At 37.3% G+C, this 17,566-nt stretch overlaps 1 protein-coding gene across 1 annotated transcript; it reads right to left on the bottom strand.

Moving 5' to 3' along the window:
- Positions 1–664: 664 nt before the first annotated feature.
- On the bottom strand, positions 665–7,203 carry LOC129777923 (odorant receptor 49b-like). Its single transcript, XM_055784511.1, has 6 exons — positions 7,103–7,203; positions 6,998–7,036; positions 2,975–3,592; positions 2,562–2,916; positions 2,406–2,504; positions 665–2,349 (listed from the first exon to the last, which is right to left on the bottom strand). The coding sequence occupies exons 3-6, from the start codon at positions 3,481–3,483 to the stop codon at positions 2,143–2,145; spliced, it is 1,170 nt and encodes a 389-aa protein (XP_055640486.1). The 5' UTR covers positions 3,484–3,592; positions 6,998–7,036; positions 7,103–7,203; the 3' UTR covers positions 665–2,142.
- Between the last annotated feature and the right edge of the window lie 10,363 nt (positions 7,204–17,566).

Raw genomic sequence — 17,566 nt, 5'->3', positions numbered from 1 at the left:
CTGCTTGCTCCTCAGTTACTATTGCTGAAGTCATCATTTAGTAAGGAGTTAAGGACGATGAGCAGTGTTAAACAGTTAGCAGATTTCATCATAATCCAAAATAACATGCTTGCATCTAGCTACCCAGACATTTGCACTGCTTGTTTTATGTATTTGACTTTACCGGTGTCCGTTGCGAAAGCCGAAAGATCCTTCTCAAAATTGAAGTTAATTAATATTTTTTTAAGAAGCACCATGGAACAGGAAAGACTATCGGGATTAGCAATTTTATCGATTGAAAGCGAGAGAGCCCATAACATCGTTTTTGATAACGTAATTGATCAATTCTCCTCAAAACAGGCAAGAAGAAGAAATTTGTAAATGAATACAAAAAAAAATTTAACGTACCTACTGAGCTAAAGCCAGATACTAAGAGATTTTTGTTTATATACCCATACGATAAATAAATGTTTATAATAACAACACATTTTGGTTTTCCTGTTAGTATTTTATTATGAAGTTAACAATATCGTAATATATAATGTATTCTGATTTCATTTTAATTTTTTTAGCAAACTTAATAAAAATAAAAATAAAATTAAATTAAAGTTAATATAACTTTTAGTCTAGAGATTAGGTACAATATACTTATATCCTATTAATCCCATTGAAGATTAATATGTTATGCAACGTACTAGGGCCCCTTCATACTGCCTTGCACCGGGGCCCCAAGCAGAGTATTTACGGCACTGGCTTTGTTATTAGTCGTTCGTCATCGTTTAGCGTATCGCATGTGTTATTACAAAGGGAGCGTGTGCCACTTTTTAACACTTTCGGTCTGACACACCGACGCGAGTATAGGAGTAACTTTTTTGGACAAGTGCCTTTTTTCATATTCTAGAATATTGTTGAATGAAATGTAAAAATTAATGTTAGTGGCGTGGAATATTTATTGAATATAATGCATAAGGTCATTATCGGACTATTCTTATTTGATTTCAGTCCCTTTAGTCCCTTTTGTAACAGGATTGAACGGATTTTACTATTCGTTGTTAGATTCATATGTTCAAAAGCAAAATATAAATGTTTGACTTTCGTATAGTTATTCGCTAAATATAATGGTCATACATATACATACTTGTGAAAGAATTTCACTTGTGGAATAATTGTAAACAGTAAACTATAAACTAATCGGTGGCTTATAATAATTTTTAACAGTTACAGTTTCGGGGATTTTGTTTTTATAATGAACAATATCGACAAGAAAACAAGAAAAAGAAAAGTAAGTTCCTAGAAATCCTTTTATATCATCTTTTTATGCCCCATCTAAAAAAAAGCATTAATTCTTAATTTACCAAGAATACAGCATATAAGAATATTAGAAATATGCAAACTTTATATTCCAAAATCTTTATCATCTGATAATTATCTAAAAGGTCGTTATACATTCTTCTCTTCGATAAAAGACCCGAAAAACACGCAACAACTGCATGAAATGTAAAAAATATGTTTGTTTCGAGCATGCAGTAATGCAATGTTCTGATTCTTACTCCAATGAAACCACAATCTATTAATACGCTTTTATGTTATTTTATAGCTCCTTATACTTCCATGAATTATATTCAGTTGCTTACTTTTTATTAATAAGAGTGAAAAATTCGAATTTCGTTATTTGTGTTGGAGTGTCAAAAATTACTCTGTCTTGAGGAGGCTGATGAAAACATAGTTTTTGGAGTTTTTCATTCAATCATACCCTCTTCTTCAAATAAATGCCAACGAAGCCTGAAAAATACACAATAGCAACATTACAGAGAAGTTCAATTTTCGGTCTGTGACACCGTGCGCGAGTATACGTGTTATGATTTTGCACGCGAGTACAGGAGGGTTAATAAATGACTAATTCTAGGAAGCACTTTGCATACATATCCACCTATTTTTGTTTTCTCTATGTCTAGCATGTCGACATTGACGATAAGGCGAACCTCCTTGTTGAAAGCCTAAGAGACTAATAATCAAAAATAAAAAGAAGACATTGACTATTGGCGACGTCAAATGACGGTTTTAGTGAATGTGAATACTGTGAAAATAGAAGTGCAAGTTTCATTAAATGCGCGCATTTCTCTACGTAGTGCAGTGAAACGTTTTGTAATTTGTCCCTATCGTTTAAAAGGTCTTTTTCAAGAATAGATAATATGAGAATGATGCCTGGACGATAATAGACAGTCTTTCTATGTTGATAAAGTAAAATTTGGCTGCTGTGATTCCGGTCGGCTTCTGGGCTCTCTGAATGATTTGTTTACCGTTTTTCTGCAAGGAGGTAGGTTCGTTGTACCATGGGTATTCGTACATAGCACTGGCCACTAGAGCTGCCTGGAGATAGAGGTAGGTTAATTGCATCAACTATGACAAAGTCTTGAAGTCGTTACCTTTTCGCTCAGCCTTGTACCATTGATACAATATATAACGATTTCAAAAAAGATTACCGTGAATAGTATCAACACGTTTCCAATGTTTGGTCCAATGTTCTGATGAGAAAAGAGCGTCCAGATATCATCGGGATCATACATGGAATTGATACTCACATTCGATATGTATAGCATACTCAAACACCACATCAGGATGCAACCAAATATCTGGTTCATCAGAACAAAGCACAGAGTGGCTTCCAGGTTGTCAACATATTCCAGAGCAAGACTATGCAGTTCCACAATTTCACCAAATTCCTTGCGGCGGTCGTCCAGATTCTCAATCTTTGCCGCTGCGTTTATTCGCTTCGACACCAGCTCAAAGAGTTTCGTCCCATATCGGATAATCACCACGAATACTGATCCCTTAAGTGAGCTGTGAATGGCGGAACTGAACACACTGATTGTGTAGAAAGTCAACATGTAGAACATGTATTGACCGAAGTCTGTACGAACTTTGAGACAGTAGAAACTGAAAATGTGTTTTATTAGTACAAATATCGAATATTGAATTTCTAATTTTTACTTACTTTAGTTCAAATCCAAGCATGAAATCATTCTCCGTATCAATAAAAAGCAGTTGCACAACGCTGAACGCAATTGGAACGACTGTGAATGAAGTCGCCAAAATCATTATGTAGATTGTGTAGCGCCGGCCAAATTTGTCCATTCGTGCCGTGAACTCGTCAATCTCATCCCTCAATTCTTCCGACCAGTCCCGTAGCAACATCTTCTCCAACACTGCCACCAATCGCTCGAATCGGTTCCGTCTGAGGGCGAAAATTCCAATCGAGATGCAGTTTTCGATTTGAAATATCAACTCGGCAACATTTCTCACGAACGTGTCGAAGCCATCCTTCCCGGGACCGAAGACGATTTTCGGTGCAATAATCAGCGCCACTATGTTGAATGCCAGGATGCCGTATTTTACCATCTGTCGACGGTCACCCCAGAGTCCAACAAATCGGAGCAATGCTAATTGGAAGCGGAGTGAGCGATGGCCGTCCGGTGGGCTGAAGTGGTTCTCAAATATCTGCATGGTGCCGATTGTGATGTCTGAAGAGGATTATGGTTCCTTGTTCTATAGACTGAACGTGCCAGTGCCTTCTGTAGTGGATTTTCCAGCAGTTATTCATTTTATTTCGTCTCTGGTTGAGGTGAAAAGTTAGCAAGTCATGATTGGTAATCAACTATAAAGAATAATTTCGCACGCAAATTTATACAGGGTAGCTTGAATGAACTGTTTCGAAATATAGAATATGAAAGAACATCATGTTCCTAGTGTCGCAATTTATCATTGTTAAATCAGGAGAAAATGTATCAGATTTTTGACGTAGGACTAAGTCTTTTATTTCTATATACGGGGGTTACTCTACGAAATTGGAAATGAGGCATGTAACGATTCATTAAAAGATTTCAAACGCATATTACGCAATCTCGCTATTGAAGTATATTATTGTGTGTACCAATAGACAGGGAATTTATCCCGCTTTTTTTTGCTAAAAACATGAACAGTGAAAATAGTGAAAAAACTAAGCAATTTGACGATTAAAATGGGTATGTTATTTCGATTTTACAAGCACTAGATTTTCCCCACAACACAACAAGTTTGCCTACAACTCGGGCGTTATTTCACAATGTGAGTCGGTGCGTGTTATGAATTATTTCCATTTGCCGATAAAATGCATTTATCAGTTGGCAGCAGGGTTCCCAATAATATTTTCCAAAAAACTGAAGGCTTGCTCTTAAAAAATTGAAGGAAATTGGTTCTTGTAAAACTGTTTTATTTTAATCATCGGTTTTCATTAAGCTTTGACGGAGCTTCGTGTAGTGTTTATATGCAGTTCATAGAATGGCGAAATAAACCAATAGGTAATCATACTATTCGAGAATGTCAGAATGACGTTTTCCATCACTCGAAGATTACTGTGAAACAATATTTTAGGATCTTTTTATCTAGAACCTTTACGCAATACAATTTTGCTGCGATTGCTTATAACATCGCTGAGAGAAGATGATCGTAAAACTGCTTAATTGAGTTGCATGGGGACACGGTTTCTGGTTATGGCACTGTCACTGCATCGAACCTAACCTCGATATTTTGTCCTTCTTCTTTAAACGCCAGCTTTGACATTCCTTAATTTGTGGCTGAAAATGATTGTTAACGTACAAAAATTCGATTTCGAAAACTGATAAAAATTCGATGTTTCTTGGACTCATTTTTTAAATTTTCTACATAACTTCTATTTTATGTGAAAAATTTAAAAAAAAATGGAAAAATACCTATTTTAGGTATTGCAAATTAATGTTTTTTTTTTGTAAAAAAAAGTACTAATTTTTTTGCTCAGTGTATATTTTTTCCACGTTTTAACATCAAAACTTTATAACTCTTTTTAGAACACTATTTCGGTTCGACTCATAGTTTTTGAGATATAAATATGAAAAAATTCTCTTACTAAAACCGATACGCCCTTTTCAAAAGTTCCCAATGGCTGTGGAAAACTCATATTTCTTCCAACCCAAACGGAATACAAACTTTCATTCGAATCAAAAATACATGTTTTTAAAATCTGCATTTTCAGGACGATTTCATTTGGAATTACTCTTTGTTAAGTAAGATAAAAGTTTAGGGATTCCCTGTTTTTGTTGAAGTAGTTTAATAAGCTGTTGCAGAAGTCCATGTGTGGCAGATGAAACACGACTAAAAACAGTATATTTTCACCACATGCACTGCGGCTAACCTAGTGAATTCGGAAGTGTGAGCAGGGGAAAGATAAGAGTAGAGTGTGTAAAGAAAGATTGATCCAAGGTAAATCCACCTTGGGTCGATCGAACGATAAATGCAAAAAATGGTCATGTTATAGGAAGGTGAAGGGAGGAATAATATTTATATATTGTAAATTCATTTTACATAGAATGGATAAAACTGAAACACACATATAAAAAACTTGATAAAACTGGATAATATTCAATAAAACTGGAAGTTTTCAGGATTCAACTGTATGATTGGATCGAGATAAAAAAACTGGAAGAATCCAGTTTGAACTGGAACATTGACAACGCTGGTTGGCATAATCATTGAAGGGATGATCTAGGATGGTTTTACTCTATTCTCCCAAAAGTTTTGACGAGAGTCTGGTTCAAAAGATCTAGGATAGGGATAGGGATTTTATTAGATTTGTGGTCAGGTTGTAGTCCAATCAATTTGTGCTCAATTCATGTTTTTAATCGTGTAGATTTTGCTACAAACAATTCATGTAATTGTGGTCCAGGATATCAGGATGTCGGGCATGTTGTTTGGTAATGTAAAAAAACACAATTAAAAAATTTAACTGGCTGCTGCTTTAGAGGTTTGAAAGGTTCATGATCACACATGTCAGATCATGACAGCTTGAGAAGTCTCGATCTTTATATTATGTTACCCATATACAGGCATTCCATGCCAAACCGATATAGTGGTTCTCATATTTTCGAGAAAAGCGGTAGTTTTGTTCTTTATCGCAAAATACATTTGTTTTTTCATTAGAATGCCTATTTCCATGTTTGGGTGGTCCAAAATATCTATTTTTTCCAGTTTTTCCAAAAACGACTTTTTTCAAAAATTCCTAACTTTTGACTACTGGACTGAGGATCAACATATTAAATTGAAGTTAAATAGCTAGTTTTTCTGAAAAATATTATACTTGCGAAAAAAATTCATTTTGCTGGGAGGGGCTGAAATTGATTTTCGGACCATCGGTTAATTTTGAAAAATCAACATTAGCTTCATGAAAAAAATATTTAAAAAAAACATAGCACCCTTGTTTTCGTGAACATGTAAACATAAAAAACAAATATAATCAATAATTACGGGAACAAAATCACATTTTCTATAGCAAGTCCAGTATTTTTTAAAATAAGTTCATTGGCTTTAATTTGATATAATAACCGTCAGAATCGATCCAGTAACTCAAAAATTATGAATTTTTGAAAAAATACATTTTTCGACAAAAAAAGGGGGCGGGGGGGGAGGTGTGAAGGTGTGGAAATTGCTTGCTCGGACGGATTGTTTTTCCATTATTTTTGCGTGAATTTCAATTTAATATGCTATCAAAGGAAAAATGTGGAAGGTGTCGATTTTTCTCTTTGTTGTCTTCCATTTTTAATACTCTTTAATTCACAACTGAATAGAACAAACAAAAAACTGCAAAAGACAACGAGCATAAACATAGAATTGTATGATCAATATTACGTGAGATATCGATCAAAACAGCCATCTAACGAGAAAATAATGGATTTCTGTTTTCCTCAACCTAATATTATGCATAATGATATTTTTCGTGGATTTATGCTATCATGACAGTTCTAAGCACTATTTTGAATTCTTTACTCGGTTTTAATTGCGACTGATTGGCATATTGACCTTCACCACTCTGAATGGCCAATTAATTCACTCTAAATTCAGGCTGGCACTGTTGGAAACTTTAAAATATATTTTTCTCCAGAAAAATCGATCTATGTTCTGAATGTTTCCAATTTTATTACTTACTTATTATTACTTATTATCAACTCACCATAGAAGTACCGAATTTATTTACTTCTTCTGAACAATCCTTTCAAAACACAAAATATACATGTATAAATAAATTCGAACACTTTTTCTTTGGAGCTCTGCTCACCCGTTAGTTTTCTTCAAATCATTACATTTTGAACAAGTGCCAAATAGTTTTCACAGCGTAATGCGCCACTTCCAGCATTCCAGCAAACGCTCTCAAACAACGGATCGAACGGCAGCTCAATATCAAGTAAACCTGCAGCAATAAAATTGTAAAGCGGGCAATATGATTGGCCATAAAAAACGAAAATTGCTTTTTCACACGAACTATCCGTTCGTTATAATCACTCCCTTGGGAGGGTCCTTCCACCACACGACGGTGCGGTCCACAGGAGAAACTATCCCGCCACGGTCTGGCCTAGCGTTCGATACAACAGCAGCAGCGTATAAATATATTGTCGCCTGTCCTGCGGTAAACCGGCCCTTCCACAGAAGGAACATATTGTAGTAGAACACTGAGGAGACAACAGGAACAATCGGTAACGGTTCATGCTGGTCATAAATATAAACTTTATGGAACTCTGGGCGCAACGAACAGTGTGTTCCCGCAGTGATTGCTCTGGAAAATAATTGACCTGGTTTGTGAAGTTTCGTGCAAGTTTACATCTCACGTCATATGGTGGTGTCGCTGTCGATGGAACTCAAATCTGCCGGATAACTGGTGCCGGTAAATAATTCTGGTGAAAAACAGCATACCCTTATAGCCCTATTTTCCAATTTTCATTTAAATAATATTTCTAACCGGCCCCAAAAGTGAAAGGGAGATCTTCAATAACAGTTGATTAGCATAAAAATCGTCTCAAATATATTCGGAGAGGTTGACCTTTTTTCTTTAGTCCGCAACAATTCCGAGAAAAGTTCTTATAAACACAATGACAAAAGTAGCTTCTCGGAACCCATTCCAAACCAGCACTGCCGATACGTTTATTAGGCTCCTGATAAGGCACGCCATATCGTTCCGTCGAGGACGAAAAGCTTGAAAGCTTCTTGGTGTTTCGTTCTCTCTTTGCGCTCGAACAAACCGACTACTAGTGTGTTATTCACCGAACCGAGAAGCCCGCTCACGCGAACGGATTTAAGCCGTTGGGAAGAAAGGACGGAAACGGTTGGGCCATCGCTAGGATACGGTCCGGCGGAAGCACGCACCGAATGGGAATGAATGACTGAATGAGTGGCACCCCAAATGAGATTATAACAATTTGGTGACAGCTGATGCGAAAACGGGAGCTTTTGGTAGGATTCATCGATGTGCGACAGATGGGTAAAGCCTCTCTACCATCTCGCTGCGAGCCATTGCTGACCCATTTCGAGTAGTTACCGCGGAACGCGCTCGTTTAGGCCTTCAATTTCTGGGTCGGCGGAAAACGATAAACGGCATTGTAATGAATGGGTAATTATAAAGAGATTAGGCTTGGCTGCAGCGGATGCTTGGGATGGATTTTTGACTTATGTCCGTCTTTCGGAGCGTTTGTGCTGCATGAGGGCATGTCATGAAATCGGTTCGATTTGTAACAATATTTTTCAAGGGATGAATTCTAATTTTGATTGGAAGTAAGAAGACTGGTAAGTATATTCTACGATCCATTTAGTGCTTGGACTAAGTTTGTCCATTATTCTTCATAGAAGAACATCAATCTTTACACTATTATATGTTTTAACATTCATTTCATGGAAAATTTAAAAAAATAAGCAAAATTACACCAATGCACAATGGTCCAGGAGATATATTAGACAAAGTTGTTACTCATGATAGAGCGCTCGTTTTTATGTTGTCAGAAAAAGGGTGACCAAAATTGTCGATGAAATAAAAAATCTAACTTTCTTATCTTTATAGATAGAGGTAAACATAGTTCGACAATGTTGTAGCAAAGTTTTTCTCTATCTCTTGAAATAACGGATATAGCGCCTTTTTTCTAAGTTACGTTAGGGTCACCATGAAAAAAACTGTTTTTTTGCTTTAACTTTTATATTTCAAATTTTACATGCAAACTGTCTTCGTAAGACTTTTAGAGCATACTAATACAAACATTTTTCGATGCAGAACTTGTCGATATCTCAACTTTACTTAAAGTTATTCATATTTCTTCCCAAAAACACGTTCTTTTCATTTGTTTGTCATCCTTTTTGGGGCAAACATAAAAAATGTTTGTTGACGGAATTTGAAAGAACAGATTTCACTCTATGTAATATGTGATTTTGAAAACTTATTTTTTGTGTTTGAGTAAACTAAAATTGAAATCATGAGTTTTTGGATGAAAATCCGTCAATAACTTTGAGCAAGATTAGGATATTGACATGTTCTGCATCGCAAAATATTGGTATTGATAAGCTCTAAAAGTCGTACGAAGACCATTTTGATGTAGAATTTTAAATATAAAAGTTAGAGTAAAAAAACCCGTTTTTTCATAGTTACCCTATTGCAACTCAGATAGAAAGCGCTAAAACAACTTTGTGGGAGATATTTATTGTTTAGACAAAAACTGTCTTAGACAAAGTTGTTACATATGATAGAGCGCTAGAGCGGTTGTTCCAGAAAGAATAACAAACAATTGATGAGAGCGTATATTTTGGGAACAAATATCAATAACTTTGAGTGAAGTTGGATTAGTGATTTGCGTATAATTTAAAGGAATGGCGAAAGGTTCTATTGACGGAAGAAGGGCGGAAAATAATAAAGATATTCAGTGAACAAAAGTTTTCTAATCGCTCGATCGTAACAAAAATTGGTCTATCTGAGAAAGCGGTACGGAATTTCTTTAAATAATGCTAGAAATATGGGATATAACGACCGACAAATGGGAACCCCAAAGTTACTTTGCGTCTTAAAGGTCGAATAAGACACGAAGCAACCAGGATTATGCATAGATCCACGTTTCCAAGCAATCGAAGGCATGGTTTGCCGAGAAGGACATTCCGCTTCTTGAATGACCTGCTTGCAGTCGATTGCAATCCCAAAGAGAACCTATGGAGAATCTTGGCCGAGATGGTCTATGCAAACGGATGACAATTTGACAACATTTACAGTCTCAAGATAGTAATTCAGGAATGTTGGGCTATAATCAATATTGCAACACTTTAAAAGCTGTCTGACTCGATGCCAAATCGAGTTTTCAAAGTGATCCGAAATGGAGGTGGACATACTAAATATAAGCTACCGATTGGACTCGAAAGTTGCCGCACAAACTTTCTTTCATTGTAATTTTAGGATGCGGCTAAACGAATGTCTACCACTGTATGAAGACATTTCAGTGTGATACACTCTGTCCAACTTCTATAAGACCACCCTGATTATATTTCGTTGCTACACAAACAGTTAGAATTTCAACAAGACACGTTCATACATTGTAGAACGCTTAGAATAAAGTATATTTAGCGTCAATTACGTTCAAAAGAATTGTTTGTTTATTTATTGTGCTTAAATATGATAATTTCATATAAGATCTTTTCAAAATTCATAAATATTTTCAATGAAAAATTCAAAACTATTGCCTAATTTACATGTCAATAATTGGCAGCCTTGCCATTTTGGGTTAAAAACCTGGAAAATTCTTGTTGGCATACTATTTAACAAATTTTTCTGAACGGATTTCTCGATATATTTCCATTTTTACAAAATTGCGACATAGTTCTCTTCAATCGTGGTGTAGCGCTTCCTTTCAGTGTAGATTCTGCGTACAAGGATCCCCCTATGATTTTCAGCAGGATTCAAGTCTGGAGAGCGAACCAGTCAGTCCAAAAAAAAAAAGTTTTTGGCCCTTAATCGATTTGCTTAGTTTCCTTGCTGGTATGAATAGTAGCATTGTTTTGCTGGAATGTCATTTTTTTGTGACTATATCAACGCAAAAACGGTAGGAGAGAGGATTTCAGAACATGTATGTAATCCTCGAATGATGTGAAAGCTGTCTTGAGCTTTCCGGTTGCACAGAATCCCGCCCAAATCATGAACAAGCCTCCACCAAAATTTCTGGTTGAAATATACTGTTCCTCCTTTCGTTAATCACGCCAGCATCCGTTGAAACCATCAGTACTATACAAATTTAACTTTTTTTCGACACTGAAGATAATCTAGCAAAGTTAAAAGCAGGGCTCTGCATAGTCATAGTCAACTGAGGATAGTCAGCTGACTATCTGACTGACTATATCCGTATTCAGTTAGTAATGACTATTGGCTTCTTCACGCAGTTTCTCCACCAAAACGACTAAACAGTCAGTCGTGCGCTTAGTAGCTATCTCCCTCTAACGACTCGACTATATCATTTCATTCTTCCCAGTCGGATTGTCCTCATTTCAATTTGAAGTGACTTCTCCCAAACCGAATGAGTTCCTCTCTTTCTCTCTCTCTTATGGTCGTGTGCATGCATTGATGTTCGAGTTCAACGTGGTTTGACATACGCTACAGGTGAGCTAGATTATTTTGTATCGTACACGAAAATTACTCGCTAAATATAATCGAATCCTTACGAATTTATATTTATTCATTTGCCAACAGATACAATGGTTATCCCAATGACATGAAAATTACGACATTACACATATTAATTAAAAACTTTACGGAAACAACTCTTATTTCTACAACGTGAAACATTAAAGTCAAACACATCGTAGTATCTGTTGAAGACACGGCACATCCTTCGCATGGGCTCGTTAAATCCATAATTTGTTCGCGAGGGATGGACGCATAAGAAAACGTGAGAGCGTAAATTACGGCGGCGGATGTTTATGCTAAGACAGCTTAACAGCGAAGTACAGTCGATGTTACCTTGAAGCAGGTCACCAATGAAGCATGCCATCGTGATGTTACGTCTCGCCTCAAGTGATTCCAAGTGTATTAACATGCAACGACTTTTGTAGCTGGGCAAGTTGTCGACGTCATTCCAAAGAAGATGCCTCAGAGCGAAACGGATAAACTTTCGTTGGATTGCTTCGATGCGGTTCACCTCGTTTTGGTAGTATGGGCACCACACTACAGCCGAATATTCCAGTATTGGTCGAACCAAAGAACAGTACAAAGCCTTAAGACAATATATATCCTTGAATTCTTTGGCGAAGCGGAACATGAACCCGAGTTGAGATGAAGCTTTCGACACCACGTAGGCGACGTGGTCCTTGAATGTAAGCTTGGAATCAAGTAGTAATCCAAGATCCTTGACCGTCGATTCCCGTTTCAAGCTTATCCCCGATAGAACATAGTTGTGTTGAATCAATGCACGTTGTCTACCGAATGAAATTATAGAGCATTTCGATGCATTGAGTAACATGCGGTTTAGTTGGCACCACTCGGCAAAAGCTTCTAATTCTAGCTGTAGAAAAACAGCATCGCTTGGTTTCCGTATCACGAGATACAACTTGAGGTCGTTGGCGTACGACGACTTGCGCCATTTCAGAATGTAGTTGACGTCATTCATATACAGCAGAAACAGGAATGGCCTTAGATGGCTGCCTTGAGGAACGCCAGATGTCACGGGGAAGGAAGGAGCAACATAGTCCGCAATTTTGACAGACATGATTCGACCAGTCAAATAAGAAGAAAGCCAACCAAGCAGGTCGTTCTGAACACCTAACCTGTCATACTTAGCCAAAGCAATGTCGTGATTCATTTTATCGAATGCTGCAGAGAGGTCTGTATATATAGCATCTACTTGATGGCCTTGCTCAATTTCACGGATGATGTAGGAAGTGAACTGTACTAAATTGGTAGTCGTTGAGCGCTTGGACATGAAACCATGCTGGTCCATCAAAATGCAGTGAGCGAAGTTTTGAACCAATTCTTCGAGAATAATTAGCTCGAGAAGTTTCGACGTAGCACTTAAAGCGGCTATTCCACGATAGTTCGATACAGTCCTTTTGCAACCCTTTTTGTGAATCGGAAAAACATAAGATTCCTTCCAGCAGGATGGGAAGTCACCTGACCTCAGGGAGAGATTGAAAGTATTGGCTAGAGGTTGCTAGAGCAATCAGGACCAAGGACGGAATACCATCAGGACCGGAACCCCTCGAACTTTTCAGTTGACTCCCGGCTGAGATAACCATTTCTCTCGTAATAGCAAACGGACCACTTGAGAAGGATGAGAAAGGAACGTTGCGAGATGCAGCTGCTACGTCCTGGCTGTTTTTCGTTCGTTACTGAAAACGCTGCTAAACTGTTTACGAAATAATTCTGCAATATCTGGAATGATTGCAGCGCTCACTACACCATTAGTCATGGTTGAGGGGAGGCCTGTTTCCTTCCTTTGACTATTCACGTGTTGCCAGAACCTCTTAGGGTTGGATTTCAGACGACGTTGGAGCTGTCTTAGGTGCGCTTGAGGTAGTTGATCGTACAATCGTCTGTAGTCCGAATTAGCCTTGGAATAACGCGTTTTCGTGGATTCGGTATGAAGTTTGGCATGTTCCCGAAGAGCTGCCCTTTTCCGTTTCTTCAAACGCTTAAGTTTCGAGTTCGACCATGCAGGTTTAAGAGGTACACGGTTAGTTCGCTTAGGTACAAATTGATCAATGGCATAGATTATGATGCACGATACCGTTGATGTTGCGTCGTTGACGTCGCGATTGGCCAATTCTTCATCCCAATTAACGTTTGAGAGGAAATTGTTCATCTCGTCGAAGTTGGCTTTGTCGAAGTTGTAGTATATTCTCTCTGTCGTGTCTTTGTAATCACATTGTACGCAAATATCAATGCTGACCAGCAACGGGGGATGATGTATGCAACTTTTCACTAGCGGAGCAGGAGCTGGTATTACGGAGCAACTGGAACACATTTCCTCACTCACAAAGCAGAGGTCAAGCATACGGTTGTTACGATTCATAACTCACACGTATAAAATAGTGTGCAGTGTGTGTGTGCGTCTTTTCTTGCACGGTATTTGCTAATACTAACGTGAGGACCTTTATAGTATACTTGATAAACGTCTAAGTTGGTTGGTTTGAGTTTACGATGGGTAGACAATAATCCGTTCATTGATGGGGTAACTTTTTTTTGCATCAGAAATCATATTTTCGTTCTTCTTTATATGGACGTAAAAATAAGATTGCGTATGCGGGTATAAGTTTCGTTCCTAGGGGAGTAGAAATGTGGATTGAAGATTTAAGTTCAATGAAGAGGATGAAGAGAATGAAGATTTGTATTCATTTGTCGAGTCAGTTCAAATAACCACTAACTGGACTAGTTCACCAGTCATCTTCGCTAGTCAGTGCTAGTCAATTCATTTTCTAGTCAAGTCACTTTTTCTTGTGGGTGACTGCCGAAGCAGTTCTAGTCGAAGCGAAGTTACTGAGAGTAGAGTCGGTCTTCATTTTTCACCTTCGAAGATTTCGGGCCCTGGTTAAAAGTAAAAAAATAATTGAAGAACTTTTCGTTATGGTATATAGCAAAAAGTATTCTTTTGAAAACGTTTTTTGTCGTGACATATCATGTCCCATTTTTGATTCACGTAAGCTTTGGCAAAACTCAGAAGTCTTGGACGATAATCGTCCAATCCGACGAGAAATTTCTCTAATCCCAACATTTTCTTGGTCCTTTTTCTTTATCCGTGAGCACATTTCCCTGCGGCATTTTCCAGATTTATTAATCAAACTAACAAAATCAATGGAGAACGTAACTGGTCTTATAGAAACTTGACACTTGGCGAATACAAAAACATTTGTTTACGATCAACGCTTGCACATACACATATGAAAATCATGCAGTGTATGCTAGTTACCAATACAAATGCACTAGAATATAAATTGAAGCGTTGTTTGTTTAAAATGACATAAAGCAGCAAAATCATCACCTGGACAGAGTGTAGTGTATGTGGATTTTTAGGAATGAAATGAAATTGGCCGACAGTATCGTCAAAAGAAGTAAGACTTTTGTCATTTTCTCGCTTTTTCTATCAGTGTCACTTGTTTTCTTTTGCTTAGTGTCATTAATTCGCTTTTTTCAGGATCACTTCACAAATCTAAGGTTCCCAGGATAAATATCGTTTCAATAATCAGATTTAGGAATATGAATTGAGTTACAGAGATGAAATACACAAATTGAGTTATTGATAAAAAATGTTAGATAAATGAGAGTCATCCATTCTATTTTTTTGGCATTTGAATCTTCGTACAAGCCCATCTTAATATCATAGTTCCCACTTATCATAGTTCCGTTTTGTGGAATAATTGGATTGCTATTGAATGGTTTAGCAGGTCGGTTATTGTTTTTAAACTCATGAAATTTAGTTTGCTGTTGCGCAATATATGCTTTGTTCACATTTATTTAAATAAACTTCAAAACCTCAAGATAAATTTAATGAAACGTGCTATATAACAATATCAGTTAGAACAAACTTTGAATAATTTATCACACATTGTCTAAGATTAAGTTATAAATTTTAGTTTCCTTCAATATGATTGTGAAGACACTTGAAGACATTTTGTCGTACCAAGTGAAGACATCAGGAAAAAACACCTGACATCTATGCAGCTGACTTTTAAGAGGTATTCGCGTTGATGGTATTGATGGTTCGTCTTCCAATTTGGGAGGCGAAAATAGTTATGGATTGTCAGGTGGTATAAACGAGCTTTTATTACATCATTTAATGAATTTTATATATTGCACATTCCTATCGAGAATTTGGAGGAGTCTCTGACAGTGGGGATTGAGAACAAGTTGAGATTTTTCTATAGGATAATGATTCGATCTTCCTTTTTTATGCAAAATGAATACACGATATTAGATTTTCAAGGTGGATTTTTCATATTAACGGGTATTTCAATAGGGACACTACAAAATAAGGCCGATAGGGACAGCAAACAACGCCACATTTTTTCCGCTCTCTTGTAATTTCTCTTCAGTAAGATTTGCCATTTCATAATGTAAAGATATACGATCCAACAACGAGTCGAGGTTATTAATATTAATTTACTACCGAAATTCGGAGTCAATGGCCTTAACTTTAAGAGCGCTACGTCCATTTTATGGTCGTCATAATCGTCCTGTTGCCGTGTGTATCTTGTTCCACGCAGAGGATACTGGTCGTTTAAACTTCTTTAAACTCTATAATGTATTTACATAGGTAATGATTTCTTAGGTTTTCTTTATTGTTATATATACAAAATAGTTTTAAAAAAATAGCTTCAGATGGGCCAACTAGAAGAGCCTGTTGGGCCATATGCGGTTCACGGGTTGAGTATAGGCGAGTTAGACCATCGAACAGCGGAGACAGTTGTTATGATCACTGTTGTGTTATTAATAGCACAACAGCCCGATGTTTCTTGCAGAGCATAGCAGTTGTATGGATGAAACGATCTCCATTCGACCGTAGATCGATCTCCATCGCTGATGACTGTTGCGTGGACGTAGTTATTCTATAACAACACAAATATGGTCAATTGAGAGCTCTGAGTTTTGAACTCACGATCGATCGCTTAGTGAGCGAACGCGCAACCAATGTGTCTACGAAGACCCCCTGAGTTCTCAGTTCGTATATAAAATATATTCATAGAGTAAACACTAAAATGAAAATAAAAAGAAATTAATCATCCAATTTCGAATATCGTTGCTATTTATTTTCATATTCCATCTGATTTTTTTTCGATTTATCCTCTAATCTGAAAAAAATTAAAAAAGTTAAAATACGACATTCGAAATATCAAATCAAAACGGACCAACAAGATAATGATTCAATCTCACCGCAATTATTTTAAAGCCCACAAAAGCCACCCAACAAAGTTGCTCTGTCAACTGACATAAAACCTAAACTAACCAATCAGCAATCCGTCAAAAATGTGACCTTTATCAGTGTGTTGTGGTGTGTGTTGACAGAGACATCAACCCCGAGTAAGCAGCATCAAGATGACTCTTCCCACGAATCAGTGGGCCAGCTCGTGTGAAAAACTGTGGCGATTTCTGAGAACAGAGCGAACGTGATAAGTGCTAAGGTTCGGCTAACACCGCTCTTCTCGGATGTGCGTGGGTCCGAGCGAGCGTTGCTTCCCGGAAAACTTAAACCACTTCACAGCACTTTGACAAGTGAGGATCATGCGAAAATGAGTGAAAGGTAAATATAATTAATGGGGAAGCAAAAAAAAGAGATGGTTAACGAGAATTTTCGCTTCTCCCCCCTGGGGCAACCAAATTTAATGCCTTACACAAACAGACCGGAAAGAGCAAATTATGAGGGTTAAAATTATGAATTTAGTATCATTGTTTCTTCGGCTCCGGCATCCGAGGATGAGTACTTTATCGGAAGTGCACTGATCCTTCGTGGGTTTGGGATAATAACTAAATTGGTTTAGTTGGGCAGCGGAGGAAAAGTTCAGACCGATAAATAAATGAGTCGAGTTGTTGGCTGAGATAGTTAACGGAGGCTTTGATTATGCTTGTTGAATGCATGATAGAGATCCAAAAGGTCTTCTGCTGGAATATAGTTATGACGTCAATATAACCACCCATCCGATTCGTAGTAATGATATATCCTCGTCACAACTGTCAGTAATGGGGTTGATAATAAAAAAAAAATCTCATTTGTCGCCGGCTGATGTCAAAGCGAGAGGAGAA

Source organism: Toxorhynchites rutilus, chromosome 3 (assembly GCF_029784135.1).
Source record: "Toxorhynchites rutilus septentrionalis strain SRP chromosome 3, ASM2978413v1, whole genome shotgun sequence".
Classification (NCBI taxonomy): domain Eukaryota; kingdom Metazoa; phylum Arthropoda; class Insecta; order Diptera; family Culicidae; genus Toxorhynchites; species Toxorhynchites rutilus.
Note: the sequence above shows the minus strand (reverse complement) of the source record. Positions and strands in the feature narration are given on the sequence as shown.

Coding starts and splice junctions, on each gene's coding strand:
- LOC129777923 (XM_055784511.1), bottom strand. CDS start 3,483: ATGCAGATATTTGAGAACCACTTCAGCCCACCGGACGGCCATCGCTCA. Junction 2,917..2,974: donor ATGCTTGGATTTGAACTAAA/GTAAGTAAAAAT, acceptor ACACATTTTCAG/TTTCTACTGTCTCAAAGTTC. Junction 2,505..2,561: donor GTATGCTATACATATCGAAT/GTGAGTATCAAT, acceptor TTTTCTCATCAG/AACATTGGACCAAACATTGG.